Raw genomic sequence first — 21586 nt, 5'->3', positions numbered from 1 at the left:
ATGAGTCGGGCTCTGAAGCATTTGGGCCAGTGCCTCGGACTTCAGAAGTCGACTCACTACCCTCTGAAGGTCATGGTCAGAAAGTCTCGATGACCTAGAGGAGTGAGATCTATAGCTCCGTTCAGACAGCAAGGGAGATGCTGGAGCCGAATGAATGGAGCCAAGGGACGGTGACCTGGACCTCTTCCTAGATGTCGGTTCCGATGGTCTGATCGGAGCCGACTCAGATATTTCCAATACCTTGGCTCCAGCCGGAGCCGAGGGAACCACAGAAGTAGAAGTTCGAGTCTCATCGGCTCCAGCCAGAGCCGATGTTGTAGTAGACTTCGATGTCTTAGGTGTCGACTCGGTAGCTGGAGTCGAAGACCTAGAAGCCTTAGAAGGTTTGCCCGAAGAAACAGTCGGGGGACCCTCAGGCTTTAGCAAGCCCCGTAAAATGAGCTTATTCTTTCTTTCCTGCAGGACTCTAGGGCTGAAGCCATGGCATACAGCACAAGAGTCCTGCAGGTGTAAAGGTCCCAGGCAGTACACACAAGAAGTGTGACCGTCTGTCAGAGACATTTTCTGACAGCACGAGTCACACTTCTTGAAGCCTGAGACCTTTGAATCCTTGGACATTTCAAGGAACAAGTGTAACCACACACAAGCACAAACACACATACACTCCAAGGGGATGGGAGGGCCCGAAGGCCTAAGGGAAGAACATATAAGTTCTTGAGGTAAAAAAAGGTGAAGAACAAGGAGAAAGGGATAAAAATCCATTAAGGTAAGGGGATACTGTATGGAAAACTAATTTAAAGGGTTTTAGTAAACTTTTTTAAACTATTTCCTACACTAACCTGAAGCCGGTGAAGCAACACGTCTCGATAGCTGTAGCGGCAAACGAGATCTGAGGTAATACCGCCTAGCATTGTGGGATATAAGGGGAGCCTCGAGCCGGTGGAACCAACTCTCGAGCTTTTAGAGTGGCCGAGTCGGAGCCGAGGTCGGCTCCGAACCCATCCAGCAAGAATGAAGGCGAGATAGACAACTTAACATCTATTATTTTCTTCTTTATAAAGTTAATTTTTCATTGCAACAGCTAATCAGTATTTGTTTCTTCGATATTTTAAGATTCTGGAGTTTCATTAAAGGCCTGCAAAAAGGCTGCCCTTGCTTCTCTTGGGGAGTCTGAAAAGTATTTAAACACTTTGTGATGAAATACTAGAGTGTTAGGGTATTTCATTTGAGATTTTATTTTCCAGTTAATTAAATACACACTTTATGAGGACTTTTTGTTTGCTCTGCATTGGGAGGTCTTGAACGAAGGTGATTTTATAGCTATTCCAGGTTATAAACGTTTTGGTTTTAGCTGCTAGCATTATTTTTTGGATGTCTTGATAATTAAGAAGAAGAAGCATATGTTTGGCAGGGTCTTGGTTAGTGAAGCGTATGTTTGGCAGGGTCTTGGTTGGTGCGTAGTGCCCGTTGTACTCTTTCTATGATTATTTCTAATGCAACCATGTCATTCTGTAGTAGGCAGCTGAAGATCTGTTTAACAGTGTGGGTTAATTGATGCTGATCACATTTTTCCGGAATGCCTCTTATCAAGATATAGTTTTGCCAGTCAATAAATGCGATATAACTGGTGAAAAAGAGTGTCCGGTTCCAAGGAAAGAGACAGAAAATACCAAAACTGTTGTTTATTAGTGCATCAGGTTAAGCGCTTTCATCTATCCTCCATAGACTTCTTCAGAACACCATTTCTCAAACTAACAGCCTTTAAATAATACTAATTAATTCAACTTATCCAATCCTGTGATACACCAAATTGATCTCATGAATATTAATTTCATGGATACGGAATGACTCATCCTGACATGGATTCTCATAACACAACAACCATTTAAAATCATGAAAATACATATAAAATAACTAAACAGTTAAATAACTGTTTACGCATGATATAAAATTCATAATATTCAATACTAAAATTACATAGTAAAATAAAAATTAAAATTAAAAAATGTTAAAAATACAACTATTAGTTGCGTCTCACAATGAACACACAAAACTGTGGGAAACTTGTAGCTCGATGAGTATAATCAACTTGGAACAACACCTACCCTACTATTAATATTACTTTTTTCTTACCCATTCTAGGCCCTTAACAGGGGCTTGGTGGGAATACAATCATTTAATCCGGGGTAAGTGGCTGCATTTAATAATATTTGCCACTTCACTTCTCTTTCCCCCAATATACCTTTCATGTCACCTCCTCTAGGATTAATCTTTACACACTCTACAATTGCAAACTAGGTACCTTGAACTGTCTTTCCCAGATAATGCCCCCCACAATCTTGGAAGTTGTCTTTCGCATGAGTTGGTTATGCTAACTTTGTACATCATCGGAAGATCTAGAAATGACCATTGTGTCGAGAGTAACCACTGGAGGATTCTCATGTGAAATCGAGCTAGCGGGATTAGAATAACTGAAGCTGCCATTTTCCCTAGGACTTGTAAAACTAGCTTGGTAGAAGCCCTTTTCTTCCTGTTCAGTGTTCTTACATGACAACGAAGATTGTGTACCCTGTCTTGAGGAAGTTTTGTTGATAAAAACTGCTTTATCTATCTGAGCTCCTATGAAAACCAAGGACTGACATGGTTCTACAGCAGATTTTTCATAACTTATTGTAATTCCTAGGGAGGAACAGAGCTGCAGAGTGTAATCCCTGGCCTGTAACAGATGATGCTAGGTTGAGGTGGAAATGAGCCAGTCGTCCAGATATGGAAACACATGGAATTCTTTGCCTCTCAGGTGAGCTGCCACTACTGCCAAGCACTTGAACACTCTGTGGGGCTGTAGTGAGACCAAAGGGTAGAGCTCGAAACTGGAAGTAACTGGCTCCTAGCTGGAAACATAAGAACCTCCTGGATTGCCTGTCCATTAGAATATGGTAGTACACATCCTGAAGGTCTATGGAGCACATCCAACTGTCTTTTTCCAGAAATGGAAGTATCGACTACAGCATCACCATCCGGAACTTGGATTTCTGGACATATTTGTTCAGATTGCTGAGATCCAGAACGAGTCCCCAGTCCCCTGTTTTCTTTGGAACTAAAAAGAATCTTATCTGGTCTGTGGGGACTTTTTGGATGACTCTCTTTTTCTAGCAACTTTCAAATTTCTAAGGTTGCTTGTTTCCTTTGACTGGGTGGAATGTCTGGAACTAATTTTTTTTACAGGAACGGGATCCGAGAAGGGAATGATATATCTCCTGGATATTATGTTCTGCACCAATCAGTTGGTAGTTATCTTTTGCCAGGTTTTCAGGCTCAGAGACAATTGCCCCCTGACTGCCTCCAGAGGCGAGGAATCGGGTACTCCCTCATGAGTGATGAAAGGGCCCTCCAAAGAAAGATTCTCTGGAGCCCTGATTGTGCGGGCCTCCTCTGCCATGAGAGCGGCATCTTCCATTGTTGTTACCCCCCTGCCCTGGGGGAACTTTCACCCTGTGTGTCATGGAAAGACCCCTAGGATTTTCTGAACCACATCTTCCCACTACCTCTCTGACATTTGGGAAAGGGTCTGGAAGGCGTGGAAAAACATACTCCAAAGGCAGACAAGGTCTTGCCTTCCTGTTCACACCTGGTGAGCGTTTCCTTCATTTTAGGCCCAAACACAGAAGAGCCATCAAAAGGGGCGTTAACAAAGGAAAATGTGAAGGGCTCCATGAAATCGCAAAGGCACATCCAGGCTCTTAAGAGCAATACTTGAACTCATAGCCCTTCTTGTCCCATCTGCTGCATAAGACATTAAACTCATGGAAGAATTTACAACCGAATTGAGGGTGGCGAGTTGAGCATTAACATTATCTGCTACTGCATTAGTTACAGCTCCTTGTAGGGAGTCTGTGAGTCCCTTTAACAGGTCCCTCTGTAGCCTAGTAAAGTGGGTAAGGTAGGTCAGGGACCACTTCCCATATCTAGCCATCATCCTAGAGTCCTTATCAGGAAGATGGATAGAGGAGCTGGTCTCAGATAGCTCCTTTTTAGTGGCCGCTGCCATGACCATAGCATCAATTGCTACACCCTTAGTCAAAAAGGTCTTGTCCTTTGGAGCAGTAATGTATTTGTTTGGCCTTCTAGGAGTAGGCTCTATGGTATCGGAGGTCTCCCATGCCTTCTGTGACATTAAATCCATAAGCTCATCGGAAGGGGGAGTCACCCAAGAGGTGGAAGGGTAAGACCCGAAGGCCTTCAGGTAACCCGACTCCTCAGCCAAAGGGGGGGTGGACTGCCAGTCACCTCTCTGTTTTAATATTATGAAGATGTCTCCAAAAAAGACATCTTCAGGATGTGACCATGGTTACCCTTCTGCATCATTGAGGTCAGTGTCTGATGTGATAGACTCCTCTGGGGAGTCAAGGTGTTTCCTCTTGCAGGTCCTCTTTCGGGAGACCTCTTCAGTGGGATACCTTTGGGATGTTTCAGAAGAGAGGGGAATCTCTTGGTGAGCATCCTGAGGCCTGGGGTCACTGCGATCTTGTGGAAGGGTTACCTGAGAGGACAAACAGAACAAGCCCGAAGAGGGAGGAAGATCTGATGTAGGTTGTGCAATGGACTTGGCAGGAGTCATAACTATCCTCATAACCTTGAAGGCAGACTGCCCCAAGTCCAAGGACTCTCCTGGATCCTACAAAGAAGTAATCGGAGATGAAGACATCCGCGGAATCAGGGACAGAAGCTCCAAAGCCGAGGTAGGAGCAGAACTCACCTGCGCCGAAGCCTCGAAAGGCAGAGTTGGATCCAGAAAGATCCAAGCTGGCTCCGAGGATACAACCAGACAGTGTCAGCTCCTATACGTGTCCTGCTCCGACTGGAGGGAAACACTCAAAGTAGATGTCTGCTCCGAGGAAATCAAAGGTCCGGGAGCTGACACGGACACAATCTGGAAATCGGAGTCTTCCAGCTCCGAAATCAAAGGATGGATTGGAGGAGGAACAGGTACTAGAGGGGTGGATTGGATCTGATCAGATTCCTTTGTGGTCGGATCCAACAAAAGTTTGTCCAGGGCCAGAGTCTTCAATAACTTCTCCAAAACTCAATCCATGTCTTCACAGATAAACTCCTAGTAGACCAAGTAGATAGTGTTGGAGATCTGGACTTAGCTAACAATGGAGATGGAAGCCGTGAAATTACTGGTTCCAGGGAAGGAGAAATTACAGTTGTGTACACTTTCCATAAATGTAGATGTTCGAGTGCATTCACTGTTGCAGTCATCACACTTGGGTTATCAGCTTGCAGGTAGCCCTCAGTCGGCCCGAATACCAGAGTTTTAGTATTTCTGTGTCAGATGCTGTCGCTTCTTCCATGACGTCAGGGGTATAAAAACAGGCAGCTGACGCCATTACATCAGTTTTTCTTGCCCCAAATGTCAGGAGCTCCCAAATAGGGAGCTAGTATATGGTGGGGAAACCACCACCAGTAAAAAAGTAAATACCAATACCATTAGGAATAGCCATAGAGAGGAAAGATAAAGAAAAACAGGGGGCTGGAGGGAGGGAAACCAGGACTGCAACAGTGAATACACTCGAACATCTACATTTATGCTAAGTGTACACAACTGTACTATGTTCTTAGTGTTTCACTGTTGCAGTCATTACACTTGGGTTGATTCCCAAAGCTGAGGATGGGTGGAGGCAGTCAAGAATAGTTAGGGCTGGTTAGTAGTCCCTGAAAGACTGCTGTAGCAAATCCTGCCCTGGATTTGGAAAAGATAGGTAAGTGGTAATGCTTGGTGAAGGTGTGTACAGAACTTCAGGTTTCAGCTTCCAGAATGTCCCTGGTAGGGACTCCACTGAGAAATGCTGTAGAGGTAGAAGCAGCCCTAGTGGAATGTGTTCTGACCCCTTGAGGGGTTGGTTTTCCATGGTGCTTGTAGCAGAAATGGATGCAGTGTGCTATCCATTTGGAAATTGTTTGTTCAGAAATGGCCTTGCCCTCTGCCCCTGTTGCAAAGCTGACTAGCAGCTAGTCAGATTTTCTGAACGGCTTAGTCCTATCAGGGTAGAACCTGAGCTGTCTGTGCACGTCCAATGAGTGCAGGATTTACCCCCTTTACTCTGAGGATTAGGGAAGAAGGTTGGCAAATGGATGGATTGGTTTAGGGCCACACTGGACACCACCTTAGGCATAAAGGTCGGGTTAGTCCTGAGGGAAACCCTGTCAGCATGGAAGATAATAAAGGGTTCCACAGCCATCAGTGCCTGTAGCTCAGACACTCTTCTAGCTTAAGTGATGGCTAGAAGCAAGGCTGCTTTCCAAGAGAGGAATTTTAGCTCTACTGAAGCAGCAGGTTCAAAAGGGGGAAGAGTAAGCTTTTCCAGTACAAAGTTAAGGTCCAATGCAGGGGTGGGTGCTCTCCTTGGGGGCCTTAAGTTGTTAGCCCCTCTCAGGAACTGTTTGATGAGAGGGTGAGAAAACAGAGGTAGCTCAGTGTTGTAATGAGCCGAAATGGCAGAGGCATGAATCTTAATAGAGAAGAAGGACAGCCTTTGTGGAGTAGAGCTCTGATAGGTAATCCAGGATTAGAGGTAAGGAGGGTGCAAGTTGTGTCCTTTCCATTAGACTGAATCCAAGAACAATATATTTTCCACTTTTCCACACAGGATTTCCTAGTACTAGGCCTTCTGGCTTCAAGAATGACATCCAGCACCTGCTTACTTAGAGTTGCTGGTGGAGTATTCAAGAAATAAGCCAGGCTGAAAGATATAGGATTTGTAATTGTGGATGCAAAATCTGTCCCTCCTGCTGTGACAGCAGGGTAGGAGTCTGGAGTAGGTGGCAAGGTAGCACCATTGTCATGCTGCACAGGAGTGGGTGCCAGTGCTGGCGTGGCCAGTTTGGGGCAATCAGAATTGTCCTTGGCCTGTCTTCTTTTATCTTGAGTAGTACTTGAGAGAAGTGGCAGAGGGGGAAAGGCATATATTAAGAGGCTTTCCCATTGAAAGGATAGGGCATCCACTTTCCAGGCCCTGCTGTGAGGGTTCCTGGTGCAGAATTTGCTTAACTGGTGGTTGTGGGGGGAGGCAAAGAGATCCAACTCTGTGGTCCCCCACCTCTGGATCAGGAGGTTGAACGTGCTGGGCTCCAATTTCCAGTCATGTGGGTCTAGCAGCTTTCTGCATACGTCATCTGCCAGTGAATTTTGTTTGCCTGGCAGGAACTGAGCTTGTAGATGGACTTGGTTGTTCAAAGCTGTGCTCCACAGAGTCATGGCTAACCTGCAGAGTGGGTAAGAATGGATTCCCCCCTGCTTGTTTATGTACCACATAACTGTGGTGTTGTTTGTTTTTATCAGCAGTTGTTCTGGAAGGATTAGGTATCTGAAAGCAATCAGAGCATTCTGTACAGCTAGCATCTCCTTTTGGTTGATGTGCAGGAGAATTTGGTTTGGGCTCCAGTGGCCCTGATTGCATTTGCCAGCCATGTGGGCATAGTCTGATACGTCTGTGGTCAGGGTTTGGATGAAGTGGGGTAGAGTAAAATGCAGTCCCTTGTTGTGGTTGCATGCTTCTGCCCACCAAAGGAACTCTGCCCTCACACAAGGTATGATAGGAATGACTGTTTCCATGTCCTGAGAATGTTGACACCAAAGACTTTTTAAGTACCACTACAGTTTCCTCATATGCAGTCTTGCATATGGAATTATCAGAATACATGAGGCCATGAACCCTAGGGCTTGCAGTATTTTTCTTGCAGTTGGCTGGGTTCTGGTGGCCATTTGCTTGAAGCAGTCTGTCAGATAGAATTGCTTTTCTGAAGTGAGAAATGCCATCTGGGAAGTTGTGTCCAAGCCTGCTCCCAGGAATACAATCTTTTGACTGGGCACCAGTTGTGATTTCTTTTCGTCGATGGTGTACCCCAAAGAAGTGAGAAGGCTTTTTACAAATGCCAGGTGTTGAAGCAGCAATTCTTGGCTGTCCGCCTGAATCAGGCAGTCGTCCAAGTACGGGTAAATTTGGATATTTCTCTGCTTGCAGTATGCAATGGCTGGAGCCAGGCATTTTCTGAATACCTTGGGCGCAGTAGATAAGCCAAAAGGAAGTGCAGAGAACTGATAATGCATAGATTCTGCCCTCAAACGTAGATATTTCCTGCATGATTCCCTGACAGGGATGTGCAGATAAGCTTCTCTAGGGTGACTAACCAGGCATCCTTGGCTAGCATAGGGAGAAGCTGTTGTAGGGTAAGCATCTTGAATTTTGGCATTACCAGGAAGGTGTTGAGAATTGAAAGATCCAGGACTGGCTGCTAAAAGCCCTCTTTTCTGGGTACCAGGAATAGTCTGGAGTAGAAACCCTGACCACTTTGTTCTACTGGAACTGGCTGAATAGCTCTGATGTTGAGCAGGGAAAGAATTTGATTTTGACCCTCTGCCCACTGGTTTGGAGGAAGGTCTGGAAACCCGCTTGGAGTTGGCAGTGAATGGAAATACAATTTGTACCCCTGCGATATAATGTTGAGGACCCGCTGGTCCTGAGTGATGGACATCCAGTTTTTTGCATGAAGGGCATGTTTTCCTCCTAGGGGCATAAGCAATTTGGCAGGGCTGGGAGGTAGAGTTGAGAAGTCATTGTGAACTTTTTCCATAGGGAGGTGGCTTACTACTCCCTGTTTTAGGGGTGGGAGCACTCCATTGCTTAGATCTCTGAATAACCTGAGACTGTAGTCTGGGAGGTCTGTTTCCTCTGGGTCTTGTTTGGGAAGGTCTGGAGGGGGCTGGAAAGGACCAGTGTTTTGAAGGGCAATGACTACTGAATCGAGGTGGTTGCACTTATAAGAATTCTTTAACAGCTTGCGTAGATTTAGATTTTTCTTCCATCTTTTTAAGAACTTCTGTTTTGGTGCCAAATAAAACGTCCTTATTTAAAGGAGCTTCTAGTAATTTGGATTTGACATGATCTGACAAGGTCTGCTCCTTCAGCCAAGCATGTCTTCTCAGTACAGAGCCAGTGACTGCAGCCCTGCAAGATGCTTCTAGGGCATCAAAACCACACTGAAAAGTATGCTTACCAACTAAGTTTGCAGAATGCATAAGCTCTTGCAAATCTTTACTTTCTGCACAATCTGGAAATATTACCATTTTTTGTTTAATGAGATCCATAACATGTTGCTGGTACTTCAGCATGTAAAACTGGCAATTCAATGCCTTGATAGCAAGAGTTGCAGAGGTATATACCTTCTTACCCCATCTGTCTAAAGCTCTGGAATCCCTGTCCGAAAGTGTAGGATTTTTGGCTGTAGTAGCCTTAATACCTTTAGGTCCCTGGGAAATGATCTCTGGATCAGCAGTAGAATTCTTGAAAAGAAACTTGTGGGAATCAGGTACTCGGAAGTACCTGTCCAGTTTCCTAGGGGCCGGAGGTAAGGTGTCTAGAGTAAGACTGGATTCCAAGAATACATCATCCACAACATCTAGGACAGGGGGAATAGCTAAAGGCCTGTGCTGAGGTAGCTCTAAAAATTCTCTGAGTCTCTTTTTTGAACTGAGGATAGCCTTGGCATTCCCAATGGAAACGTTCTCAAGGTATGCAAGGTTTCACAACAAGAGAAATCCTCTGGAGGGGAGGCAGAGGGAATGGATTCCTCTGCATCTGAATCCTCATAGGCTGATAAGGGCATGTCCTGATAATCATAAAGGTCAGAGTCATTGGACTCCTGTGGTCTGTAGAATCTGAAGGCAAATGGATTATTTGTCTTTTAGCAGGAGAAGGCTGGCTTCCCCTAATTAGCGTTATATGGTCTTCAGCCATTATAAGTATTTGTTTTTGTGGCATGGGGGCCTGAGCATGCGCTTTGGTTGTCGGTTTTCTAGGCGTAGTGCATACTCTGGGCCTAAGAAACTTGGTAGTTTTGGCTAGAAAAGAACTCGTCGGTTTGATTTGAACATCGGTAGGTCGGAAAACACCCTCAGAAGCCGGTGCCTGCACAGCGGCTCCGGCCCCATCCAAGGTAGAGACATCTGCTGGTTCCATAGTCAAAGAAGCATCTCGCAGCACAGCGGACTCTGAATGCATCTCAGCAGAGGCCTGCAAATTCATAGAAGTGGGCATCAGGGGCTGCAAGGGCGCCTCATTGAGTACCGGCAGACTGGTGACTAGCTTAACTGAAGCATCAGCAGCAGCTTTGGACCTATGCGGCCTCTGTCTTTATCCTTACGTTTTTTCGGAAGATCGGTAGTCGGATGGCTTACCGAAGCCATTTTGGAATATGGAGATCTAGAACAAAAGAATTTAGCAACAAAAATAGCCCGACGACGAATGGTTCGGGTGTTAAACAAGGCACAAAACCGATAGCGAGGGATGTCATGGTCTGGGCCTAAACAGGTGATGCAGTAAGAATGAAAATCTCTGTGAAGTATTTGCTTTCCACAGGCAAGACAATTGTTAACTTTTTCTGACATCGGTTAGGGCAAGAAAAAAGGATCCCCAACGTGGTACTTAACTTTAGAAGACTTCAGGATTATCAACTCAAAAAACGAAAATATCAGGTAGCGGCCGACGGGCACTTGGGAACTGCTTCTGCTTCGGGCTCCTCCTCAGCAAGAAAGACTGATGTAATTTATTTATTTATTTATTCCAGTTTGATGACCGGTGAGGTCCACTGGGCTTGGGGAGCCCATTTTCAGTGGAAGCCCGGGGAGAAAAGCTCCAACAATACTAAGCTACATGAATAATTACTAAGAAACTTTGCATTACTGACAAATAAACAGGTAGCATTCATAAAGAAACAAACAATTACAATTTTGTTTAGGTGTAAAAGACAGGCAAAATGGCCTTGAAGCTAGATTTTACAGTATAGTTATTTATACATAATACAAATAAGCAAGGTTAGCCAGGAGTAAAAGTGGAGGAGACTTTGAGAGGTATACGGTGAAGAGTACAGTTGCATTTCCTGTTTGAGTAAAGGTGAGAATGAAGAATAGTTTTAAAGTTTTCAAGGTTATCGCAGGTCCTAAGAGTGGAGGGAAGAGCATTCCATTTTTATGCTAAGGTGAAGGAAAGCAGAAGTTGACCAGCTGGGCGCTTGGGTTTGTGGATGGTGATTAGGTTTTGGTGGATAGATCTAAGTGTTCTATGGGGAGTATATGGTTGGAGGATACTGGAAAGTGACTTGGTAGGTTGGAATAGTAGTCTATAGGCAGTCGTGATTTGGAGAAAGTCAAGTTGGTTATGGAGTTCAAGCCAGTTTAATGAATGAAGGGAGGAACAGTGATGTGAGGAAGATTTGGCTTTGGTAGCAAATCTGGAGATTTTACTGTAACATACTTCTAGTTTGGAGGATAGTGAGGAGGATAAATTAGTAAGCAGAGGGGCGCCATACAGTAGAGAGGGAAGAAGATAAGTAGTGGCGAGAGTTAGTCTGGTAGCAGGAGAGAGGAAGTGGTTGTTTCTATAAAGCAGGCCGAGTTTTATGTGGGTTTTCTTTATGTTTATATTCTATATATATATATATATATATATATATATATATATCTGTTCTTTTGGGTAGATTCCTAGAGTACCTACACATGACACCATTTTTTAAATTTACCTGTAAGTAGTCAAATGAACAGACAGAATGTTCTAGTGGAAAAAAAATCAGAAATAGGGCTGATGGCTACTAGCCTGTATAGAAAACCAAGTAGAAAGAATTCCATATTACATAAAAATAGCATGCATCCAAGACATGTTATCAAAAACATTATGAAAGGGCAGTTCCTGAGAGCCTCAAGATTACATAGTAAAAATGATGAGTTGGAGATGTCCATGGGAGTGTTTAGAGGATAACTACTTGATAGAGGATATAATCAGACAGAAACAGACACCACCATAGAAGGAGTATATCAAGAACGTCAAGGGAAGGGTAGACCTTACTTCTCAAAACAAACTACAAGAGATAACCCTGAAACTGACTCTAGGGATGAGAAACTCAGGTTCTCCATTACATATGCAAGTGATGTTAGTCAATTTTGTGATATATTTATAGGTTCTTAGGTTCATAGATTAGTATTAGGCTAATTGCCCTTGTGAGCCATTTTAAGCCTAGCCAATTATCCCTTGTGAGACTCAAACCCTGCACCTTGTGTTTGCAAGGCAAACACCTTAACCATTACGCCACCCTCCCAACCCTTCTTTAGGAAGAACTGGAACATATTGTTAGCCACTAAAGAACTTGAAGGCGTCAGACTCTGGGCCTGACTTCTCATTTACAAACAAAAAATCACTTAAAAGGCAGCTATGTTATAAAACCCAAACACATAAGTCCCTGAATGCATCAGATAGGATAGGGACATATATGTGCAGGAACTGCAGCGCTTGTAAGTACATTTTCTCATGTAGCACTTTTGTACATCCACAGCAAATGTTTAGAATTGAATTTAATTTCTATTCAAACTGCAGGACTAGAAATATAGTCTTAGTTTTTGTCAATATTTAAAAGTTTTTTATGTGGGCAAGACCAATAGAATGCTCAAACCATGCATTTTTGAACATATGAGGGACATAGTAAACAAAATGGAGAGCAGTGCCCTATCTAAACATGTAGAAGCTGAAGGGATGCACCATGTTTTTAATTTTTTAGTTCTAGAAGTTCTGGAAGAAAATATCAGAGGGGGTGACATTAGAAACAGAACAGAAGAGGCTGAGCAAAAATGGATTCTGCAACTAAATGCAGAGAAATCCCCAGGCATTAATGAAACTGTTTCTTTGAAACCATTTTTAAAGGCAAGAGCCTTAAAGCACTAATTCCCTTCTACATGGTTCTATAGGCATTCACATTTGAACTTGCATACTGTTTTTAACAGTTTTATGTCTGTTTATGTTTCTTTCTACTATTTTTAAATTGAGTCTGATATAAATATTTAATTGTTTGTCTTAACTGATTAGTCACTTTGAAAGTATATATATCAAGGAAGGCGTGGGATATTTTATTAAGTCTGATGAAGCAACCTGGAAGGTAGTGAAAGTGCTCACTTTGTTCTTGCAATAAAGAATTTTCCTTCTACTGTGGCAGTTTGACTTTTTATACATACTATAAGTTATGTACTTACCCTAACGTTCCATTTCTGTTGCCCATTTTCATTCTTCCTCAACTTATGGGTTCAGATCCGATCTCTTGGATCCAACTCAGGTGTTTGCGAAAGCTCGTGGAAACCAGAAACTCTCGAGCTACTTCCTTACCCATAATGCACCAACCTCAACTACCTCAGATTTTGTTTGCTAAGAAAGCAGAAAGCCACTATTTTGTCACAGAGAGAGGAGACTATATCTGAAGCTATATATCAAGGAAGTGGCATACTCACAACAACACTCGCTCTTCCAGGAGTTCGTAAAGCAGGGGGAAAGGTAGGAGGGGAGTTCAGGTCCTCTGATTGATTCTAATAGTTATCATGCAATATATTATATGCCATAGTCATTACCCCTTTTATAAAAGCAGCTTCAGTTTGAGAATCAACTAAACTCCAACAAAGCCGGTCTTTCACTTAGCACTCCCCCTCTTCTTTTCTGTTTGCCTATATTCCTGAATCAATTCCTGGTGGGGAAGGTAGTGTCTGACCCATATTACCAACTTCTGCTTATCCCCAATCCCCTAAATTATTTGCTCCCAGCAAGCCAAATAAGTCTTAATATAAAAAGGTATTGCTACTTCAAAGGAAGTAATCAGGGGCAATACTTAACGCAACATGGTTTTTCTGCCATCTTTCAAAAAAATGTATGCAAAAATAACTATGAAGATATAAGACTGATGCCTTGAAGCATGGCAATTAAATATTATTTCAAAGGAGGGGTAAGAAATAGTTAGAAAAGAGTGCCTTTTGAAACAACAGAGTTAAAAAGACAGCAATGGAATTCAAACAGGCATGAGGCAGACATGCAGTTCTTAATGGCTGAGAATATACATAAATTGTTGGTTAAGTATAATCTGCAACTTACCCAGCACTTATGAAAACTAGAAGATTCTTAAGCTGAGTGGCGACTATCTTCTACCAAATTTCAGGTTTCTATAGGTATGTTCATATCCATTTCACAATTCACAACTACACAGTTTACACTCAGACATTCAGCTTTCACAACGTTTGTTCAGTAGGACAATAAAACATCAGTTATTGTTTGGTATGTACTTACTTGCAGGATTTATGTGAACAAGGTTTGAAGACAGCAGAGATTGGATGAGCATAACAGATGGGGCACAGGTCCTCTTCGCTAGTTGGCTGTTAAAAAAAAAAAAAAAGGAAAAAAAAAAAAAAGAAAATGGTTGTTACTTTATGAAAGATAAAGAAGTTACACTAGCAACTTTCCTTAGTTTACTATAAAACAATTCCTTGTTCTGTGGAAGCCTGCAGATTTATTAAAGTGTTTTCTACATGTAGCAATGGAAAGTATTACAGAAGTCCTCTGTGCTATCAGAAATAAGGTGCTGGGCTTGCTAAAGTCCAGTAAACCTAGTCTCTACATTGTCAATCAAAGAGCTACGTCAGTACCTGCAGAATAAAAGGTATTTAATTGTGAGGTAATTTTAAAAGCAGTGACAGTATGACATGGTACTTTAATGAGTTGTGAATATGCTAGTCTCTGCATATCTGCATTTGGTTTGTACAGTCTACACTTGCTTTCTGTATGACAGAGTAAAACACAATACAAAACCAAAGTCATTCCTAATGTAGAGAGGCTGTCGCAGTCTTGTTAATAAAAAGGGGAGAATGTGACAATGAGATTCTTTAATGCCACTTCACTAGCACTGTATAACTTGCTTTGTTGTGCTAATGCTGCTTAATATTAATGTTGCACAAGGTGCTAGAAAGCAAAACTATTCAATACAAAAACAGCATCAAAGATATTTGAAAAGAAATACAGACAAAGGTACGCAGATATGGAAAATGTACAATACAAAAATAACAAAACAAAAGGGGGAAAGTAGAACACAGGATTAGTAATGGGGAAGTTAAATAGAAACTGAAGTTATGGATTACCTGCAAAGTGAAGGTTTTAGTGCAGAAAATCTAACCCTGATAACATCACAGCATAAAAGAATAATGAATTCCCAAATTAAGGAAAAACCAGTGGAGTGGGAAGCATTTTAACAGTTGCCATATGAAGATACTTTGGAGCCTTCAGTAGGAAACCAGTACAAAAGTTAATTTGGAGTTGCACTGCAAGGGAAGGAACAGAAAATGTGGCAACTCTGACACAGTCAGTGTTGTGGAGTGATAGACCATAGAGTTCCCATGTGAAATAGCAACAGATGACACAGGGTAAAGTTGAACAGAATAAGGCACATGAAGATTTTCTGGAACTTTCTGTAGAATGCCCGCAGGAAATGGAAAAAGTACAGTTGTGTACACTTACCATAAATGTAGATGTTCGAGTGTCTTCACTGTTGCAGTCATGACTGTAGGGTTCTCCCCTACCGGCAGGCAGTCCTCGGTCGGCCAGAATCCCAAAGTCTGGGTCCGGCGTCGGCTGTTCAGCCATGCTCCCTGACGTCAGAGCGCCAGGAGTACAAAGCTGACAGCCGATGCCATGCTCTCCAGTTTTTCTTGCCCCAGATGTCAGGAGTTCCAAAATGAGTAAGATCCCATACCCTTTGCAAATACACCTCAGAAGAAGGGTGGAAAAAAAAAAAAAGAACCACACAAAAGAAAAAATAAGAGGGGACAGGAGGGAGGGAAACCCAGACTGCAACAGTGAAGACACTCGAACATCTACATTTATGGTAAGTGTACACAACTGTACTATGTTCATCGTGTTTCACTGTTGCAGTCATGACTGTAGGGTTGAATCCCAAAGCAGAATAAAAGGGAGGTGGTCATAAAGTAGAGGGGGCGGCTAAAAGGCCCTGCAAGACTGCAGAAGCAAAGCCTGCCCTAGACTTGGAGTAAAGAGGTAGATTTGTAGTGCTTAGAAAAAGTATGCACTGAACTCCAAGTTGCAGCTTCCAAAATGTCCTTGATAGGAACTCCTCTGAGGAAGGCAGCTGAAGTGGCAGCAGCTCTGGTAGAGTGAGTCCTTATAGTCCCTGGTATTTGCTTTCCATGGTGTGAATAGCAAAATCTGATTCCATGAGCAATCCATTTGGAAATGGTCTGTTTTGAAATAGCTTTACCATGGGAACTTGAAGCATAAGAAACAAACAATTGCTCTGATTTCCTGATGTCCTTGGTTCTGTCCAGGTAAAAACATAGTTGTCTGTGTACATCCAAGGAATGCAAGATGCGGAGTGGGGTTAAAAAGTTGGCAAGTGAATAGTTTGATTTAAAGCCACTTTGGAAATCACCTTAGGCATAAAAGTAGGATTAGTCCTTAAAGACACCCTGTCTTGATGAAAAATAATATAAGGTTCCACAGCCATGAGAGCTTGCAACTCCGAGACTCTCCTGGCAGAGGTCAGAGCTAACAGGATAGCTGTCTTCCAAGATAAAAACTTGATGTCAGCTTTGGCAGCAGGCTCAAAAGGAGGTAAGGTGAGTTTTTCCAAAACATAGTTGAGATCCCAAGCAGGAATGGGAGGAGATCTAGGGGGCCTTAAGTTCTTAGCTCCTCTGAGAAACTCATGAGCTGGTGGGAAAAGATTGGAGGGTCTGTATAATAATGAGCAGAAATAGCAGAGGCATGTATCTTTATTGAAGAGAAAGAGAGACCCTTATGTAAGAGGTCTGTCAGGTAAAGTAAAATCAGAGGAATGTTAGGAATAAGAGGATCATTATCCTGAGCCTGCATCCAGGAACAAAATCTTTTCCATTTTCCTGCATAAGATTTTCTAGTGCTAGGACGTCTGGCTTCTAAAATGACATCCATAACCTGCTTGGGTAGGAGAGAATGAATCAAAGACCCTGGATTAACCAGGCCGCCAGGCTGAGAGTTTTGACATGGGAGTGAAGAACCTGACCCTGGTGTTGGGACAGAAGGTTCGGAGTCCGTGGTAAAACCCAAGGGGGCTCCAGACAAAGGTTTTTCAGTGTTTGGTACCAAAACTGTCGAGGCCAATTTGGGGCCAGCAAGATTATCATCTTGGGCTTGTCCTGTTTGATCTTTAATAATACCCGTGGAAGAAGAGGAAGAGGTGAAAAGGCATACCCTGAGAGGTTTCTCCAACTGAATGAGAGTGCATCCACTTTCCAAGCTAGTTCGTGGAATGTCCTGGTGCAAAAAATCTGTAGTTGACGATTGAGGTGGGATGCAAAGAGGTCTATGTGAGGACATCCCCAGACTGCTGTAATCATCTTGAATATTTCGGTGTCCAACATCCATTTGTGTGGGTCCGATAGGTTTCTGCTCAGACTGTCTGCCAGGAAGTTTTGCTTCCCTGGTAGAAACTGAGCTTGAAGGTCCAGTTTGCAAGCTAGAGCTGTGTTCCAAAGATTCATGGCTAGTCTGCAAAGGGGATAGGAATGAGATCCCCCTTGCTTGTTTATGTACCACATAACTGTGGTGTTGTCTGTCCGTATCAGTAGTTGTCCTGGTTGTAGAAGATTCCTGAAGGCCAATAGAGCTTTCTGAATGGCTAACATTTCCTTTAAATTGATATGCAGGCGCTTCTGATCCTTTGCCCAAAGGCCCTGCAGACAGTTGCCCTGAAAATGGGCTCCCCATGCATAATCTGAGGCATCCGTGGTTAGTATCGGAGTGGCAGGAGGCAGACAGAAGGGTTTTCCTTTGTTTAGAGTACATGCCTTGAACCACCAAAGGACTTCCTTTTGAAGACAAGGCAGGACGGAGATCTGTATGTCTAAACTGTGGCAATGCTGAGACCATACACTTTTTAGGTACCACTGTATTTTCCTCATATGTAGTCTTGCATATGGTACGAGAAGGATGCAGGAGGCCATGTAACCCAAAGCCTGCAGGAATCTCCTTGCAGATAGCTGAGTTAATGTTGCCAAGGTTTTGAACGTTGAAGCCAGCTGTAATTGTTTTTCGTATGTCAGAAATGCCATCTGGGTTGTTGTGTTTAGAAGCCCAGAAAAATTATCTGTTGTGAGGGTGTCAAATTTGACTTTTTTATGTTTACAGTGAATCCCAGGAACTTGAGAAGATTCTGAACAAACTCTAGATGCTGGAGTAAGACATCCTTGCCTGAATAAGACAGTCGTCCAGATAAGGGTAAATTTGAATTCCCTTGAGTCGGCAATAAGCTACTACTGGAGCCAGGCATTTGGTGAAGACCCTGGGCGCAATAGACAATCCAAAGGGCAGCGCAGAGAATTGATAGTGCCTCGATCCGGCCTTGAACCTGAGGTATTTTCTGCATTCTTGCCTAATGCGAATGTGTAAATATGCCTCCTTTAAATCCAAAGTTACCATCCATGCATTTTTGGTCAGCATTGGAAGTAGCTGCTGTAGAGTAAGCATCTTGAATTTTGGTATCTCGAGGAAAGTGTTTAAGATTGACAGATCCAGAATGGGTATCCATGAATTTTGCTTCCTGGGGACTAGAAAGAGCCTTGAGTAAAAACCTTGTCCCCTCTCTAAAAGTGGAACTAGTTCTATGGCTTTCATAGCCAAGAGAGCTTCCACCTGGTAGCCTCTAACCATTGATGTTTTGGAAGATCTAGCCATCCGTTTGGTCTTGGTAGGGTATGAAAATGGAATTTGTAACCTCTTGAAACCACATCCAGAACCCACTTGTCTTGGGTTATATGAGTCCAATTTAGGTGAAAAAGAGAAAGTTTTCCTCCGAGAGGGGCTTCCAGGCAAGAAGTTCCTGCAGCCCAACAGAGGGAGTCATTGAGTCTGTTTTCTATGAGCTTGCGACCTGTCTTCTCCTCCCCTAGGGGTGGAAGCAGTCCACTGTCTTGGTCTATAAGAGGCTTGCATTTGAGGCCTTCCTCGGGAGCGTCTGTATCTACCCCTCTGAGTCCTGTCTGAATTGGGAAAGGACCAATTTTTTGTAGGCCAATTCCTACTAAATCTGGGTGGCTGTACTTGTAATAAATCTTTAACTGTTTGCATGGATTTTGCCTTGTCCTCCATCTTCTTTATCACCTCTTCAGCTTTAGATCCAAACAAAACATTATGCTTAACAGGAGCATCCAATAATTTAGCTTTTACTTGATCTGGAAAATTTTGTTCCTTTAACCATGCATGCCTTCTAATGACTGTGCCAGAGGCAGCAGCCCTACAAGAAGCCTCTAAGGCATCAAATTCACAGTGTAAACCATGCTTCCCAACTTGTTCAGTGGCATGCATTAAGTCATGTAATTCCTTATCATCTGCACAGGCGGAAATGGAAGTTAGCTTTTGTTTTAAAACAGACATGAGAAATTGCTGGTATTTTAGCATATGAAACTGACAGTTTAAAGCCCTAATAGATAAAGTAGCAGAAGTGTACACTTTTTTGCCCCATCTTTCTAAAGATCTAGAATCTTTCTCAGTGGGAATGGGTTTTTTAACAGAAGCGGCTTAACCCCCTTAGGACCCTGAGAAATGGTTTCAGGGTCAGCAGTAGGATTCTTGTATAAAAACTGGTGGGAATCAGGAACCCTATAATATCTGTCAGGCTTAACAGGAGCTGGAGGAAAAGAGTCAGGAGTTAAGTTAGCCTCCGAAAAAGCATCATCCACAATATCCAAAATAGGGGGAATAGCCAGGGGTCTATGTTGGGGAAGAAGAAGAAAATCCCTTAGTCTTTTCTTAGATTCCGAGTACTCCTGTCCTTCCCAGTGAAAATGTTCCCTCATTTCATGCAAAGTTTCCCCAAAAGAGAAATCCTCAGGGGGAGAAGCTGAAGGAATGGATTCCTCAGCATCAGAATCCTCATAAGGAGGGAAAGAATATTCCTGGTCAGAAGAAGAAACTGAAGAAACAGAAGCTTGATCAGAGGAGTCATAACTTGGCCTTTTATCTGGAGGGGGATGTGAACCCTTAATCATAGTAAGTAAGTCCACCACCATCTTAAGTAACTATTTCTGAGACTTGGGTGCCGGATCAGAAGAGGCCTGGGCTGCAGTCTTTGATTTGGAAGGAGTCTTTGCCTTTGGCTTTGCCTTTATTAGAAGCTAAGTAGGCCTGAAAACCCCTTCGGAAGCTGGTACCTGCACAGCGGCTCTGGACCCATCCGAAGGAGCATTGTCCAAAGGTCCAGCAACAGAAATATTCAAAGGCCTAGTTGGCTCCTCGTGGGAGTCCGTTTCAGCCATCGGTTCTGAAATGGCCGACGACAGGGGCTGCAAAAGCACCTCACTGACGACGGCCGAACCTGAAGCTGGCTCTGCTTGTACAACATCGTCTGATTTGGACCTCGGAGGCCTGTCTTTATCCTTGCGTCGTTTGTGAACTCCGGTAGCCGGAACCGTATCCGACATTTTATAATTAAAACGCCTACCGAAGTAATGAAATGCAAAATTGTACCTTCGTTTAATCGTACGTTGATTGAATCTATCACAAAACCGACAACTAGCTACGTCGTGGTCAGGGCCTAAGCAAGGAATACAGTAAGAATGAAAATCCTTATGAGGTATTTGCTTCCCACATGAAATACAATTATTAACTTTTTCTGACATCGGACTGGAGCAAGAAAAAAGTTTCCCCAACGGGGTACTTAGCTTTGAGTAGGAGAAGAAAATCTTCAGACTGAAGTACGTTTATAAAAAATTGTCAGGAGTCAGCCGACCGGCACTTGCGAACTGCTATCACCACACAGCAAGAAAGACTGGAGAACATGGCGTCGGCTGTCAGCTTTGTACTCCTGGCGCTCTGATGTCAGGGAGCATGGCTGAACAGCCGATGCCGGACCCAGACTTTGGGATTCTGGCCGACCGAGGACTGCCTGCCAGCAGGGGAGAACCCTACAGTCATGACTGCAACAGTGAAACATGATGAACATCAAAGAATGTGCCCTTGGTTTAGAAGAAAATGATCCAAGAGAAGAATTGCTTTTATTTAAAAGACATGGACAGACATATTATGACTAATGAAAGATATAGACAACAGAAAGTCAATAAGACCCAAAATGTTAGAAGTTTGATCAAACAAATGAACACATTAGTTAAGACTGTTCATGGAAATTCCTGTGATATAACAGAAGTAAATAGGATATATTACTGTAAACATAAATTAATAACAGATAAAGTCTTACCATAAAAACACACAACAGTAAGGAAAAGGAAGGGGAGAGATCAAATGCCATCACTGAAGCATCGAATAAAGAAAACTATAACGCAATTGATACAAGAAGTGTTGCTATTAAAGAGAACAGAAGAGGGAACAGATCAACAAAAATACTCAAAAAGAGAGATGTAATAAAAGGAATGCTTAGTATCAGACCAGACCAAGATCTATCATACACTACTGCAAATAATGCACTAATGAGATCAGCAAAGAGAGACAAAACTTAGAAGATACGTAGATAAACAAAGGAAAAGTACAATATCAACAATTTACTGATGACCTAAAAACTTTTAAAGAGCACTGGGAAACCAGGCAAAAGGAATATAAACACTAGCAAAAAAAGAAATAATAGACACATTTTGAAGAAATGTTAATAAGATCCTGTGGAACATAACAAAGATGCTGAGTGGACAGAAGAAGTAAAAGAAAGAATAAGAAGTTCAAATGTACAGGAT

At 42.9% G+C, this 21586-nt stretch overlaps 1 protein-coding gene across 2 annotated transcripts in view; it reads right to left on the bottom strand.

Annotated features, from left to right (window-relative positions):
• RNF123 (ring finger protein 123) overlaps nt 1-21586 on the bottom strand; it is a 4282987-nt gene that overhangs the window by 39574 nt on the left and 4221827 nt on the right. For both annotated transcript variants that reach the window (XM_044077780.1, XM_044077781.1), the window contains exon 38: nt 14151-14236. In XM_044077780.1, the coding sequence (XP_043933715.1) occupies nt 14151-14236 (86 nt within the window). The remainder of the gene's footprint in view (nt 1-14150; nt 14237-21586) is intronic.

Source organism: Protopterus annectens, chromosome 7.part0 (assembly GCF_019279795.1).
Source record: "Protopterus annectens isolate FY-2018-M chromosome 7.part0, PAN1.0, whole genome shotgun sequence".
Taxonomy (NCBI): Eukaryota; Metazoa; Chordata; order Ceratodontiformes; family Protopteridae; genus Protopterus; species Protopterus annectens.
This window is presented reverse-complemented; position numbering and strand designations above follow the sequence as displayed.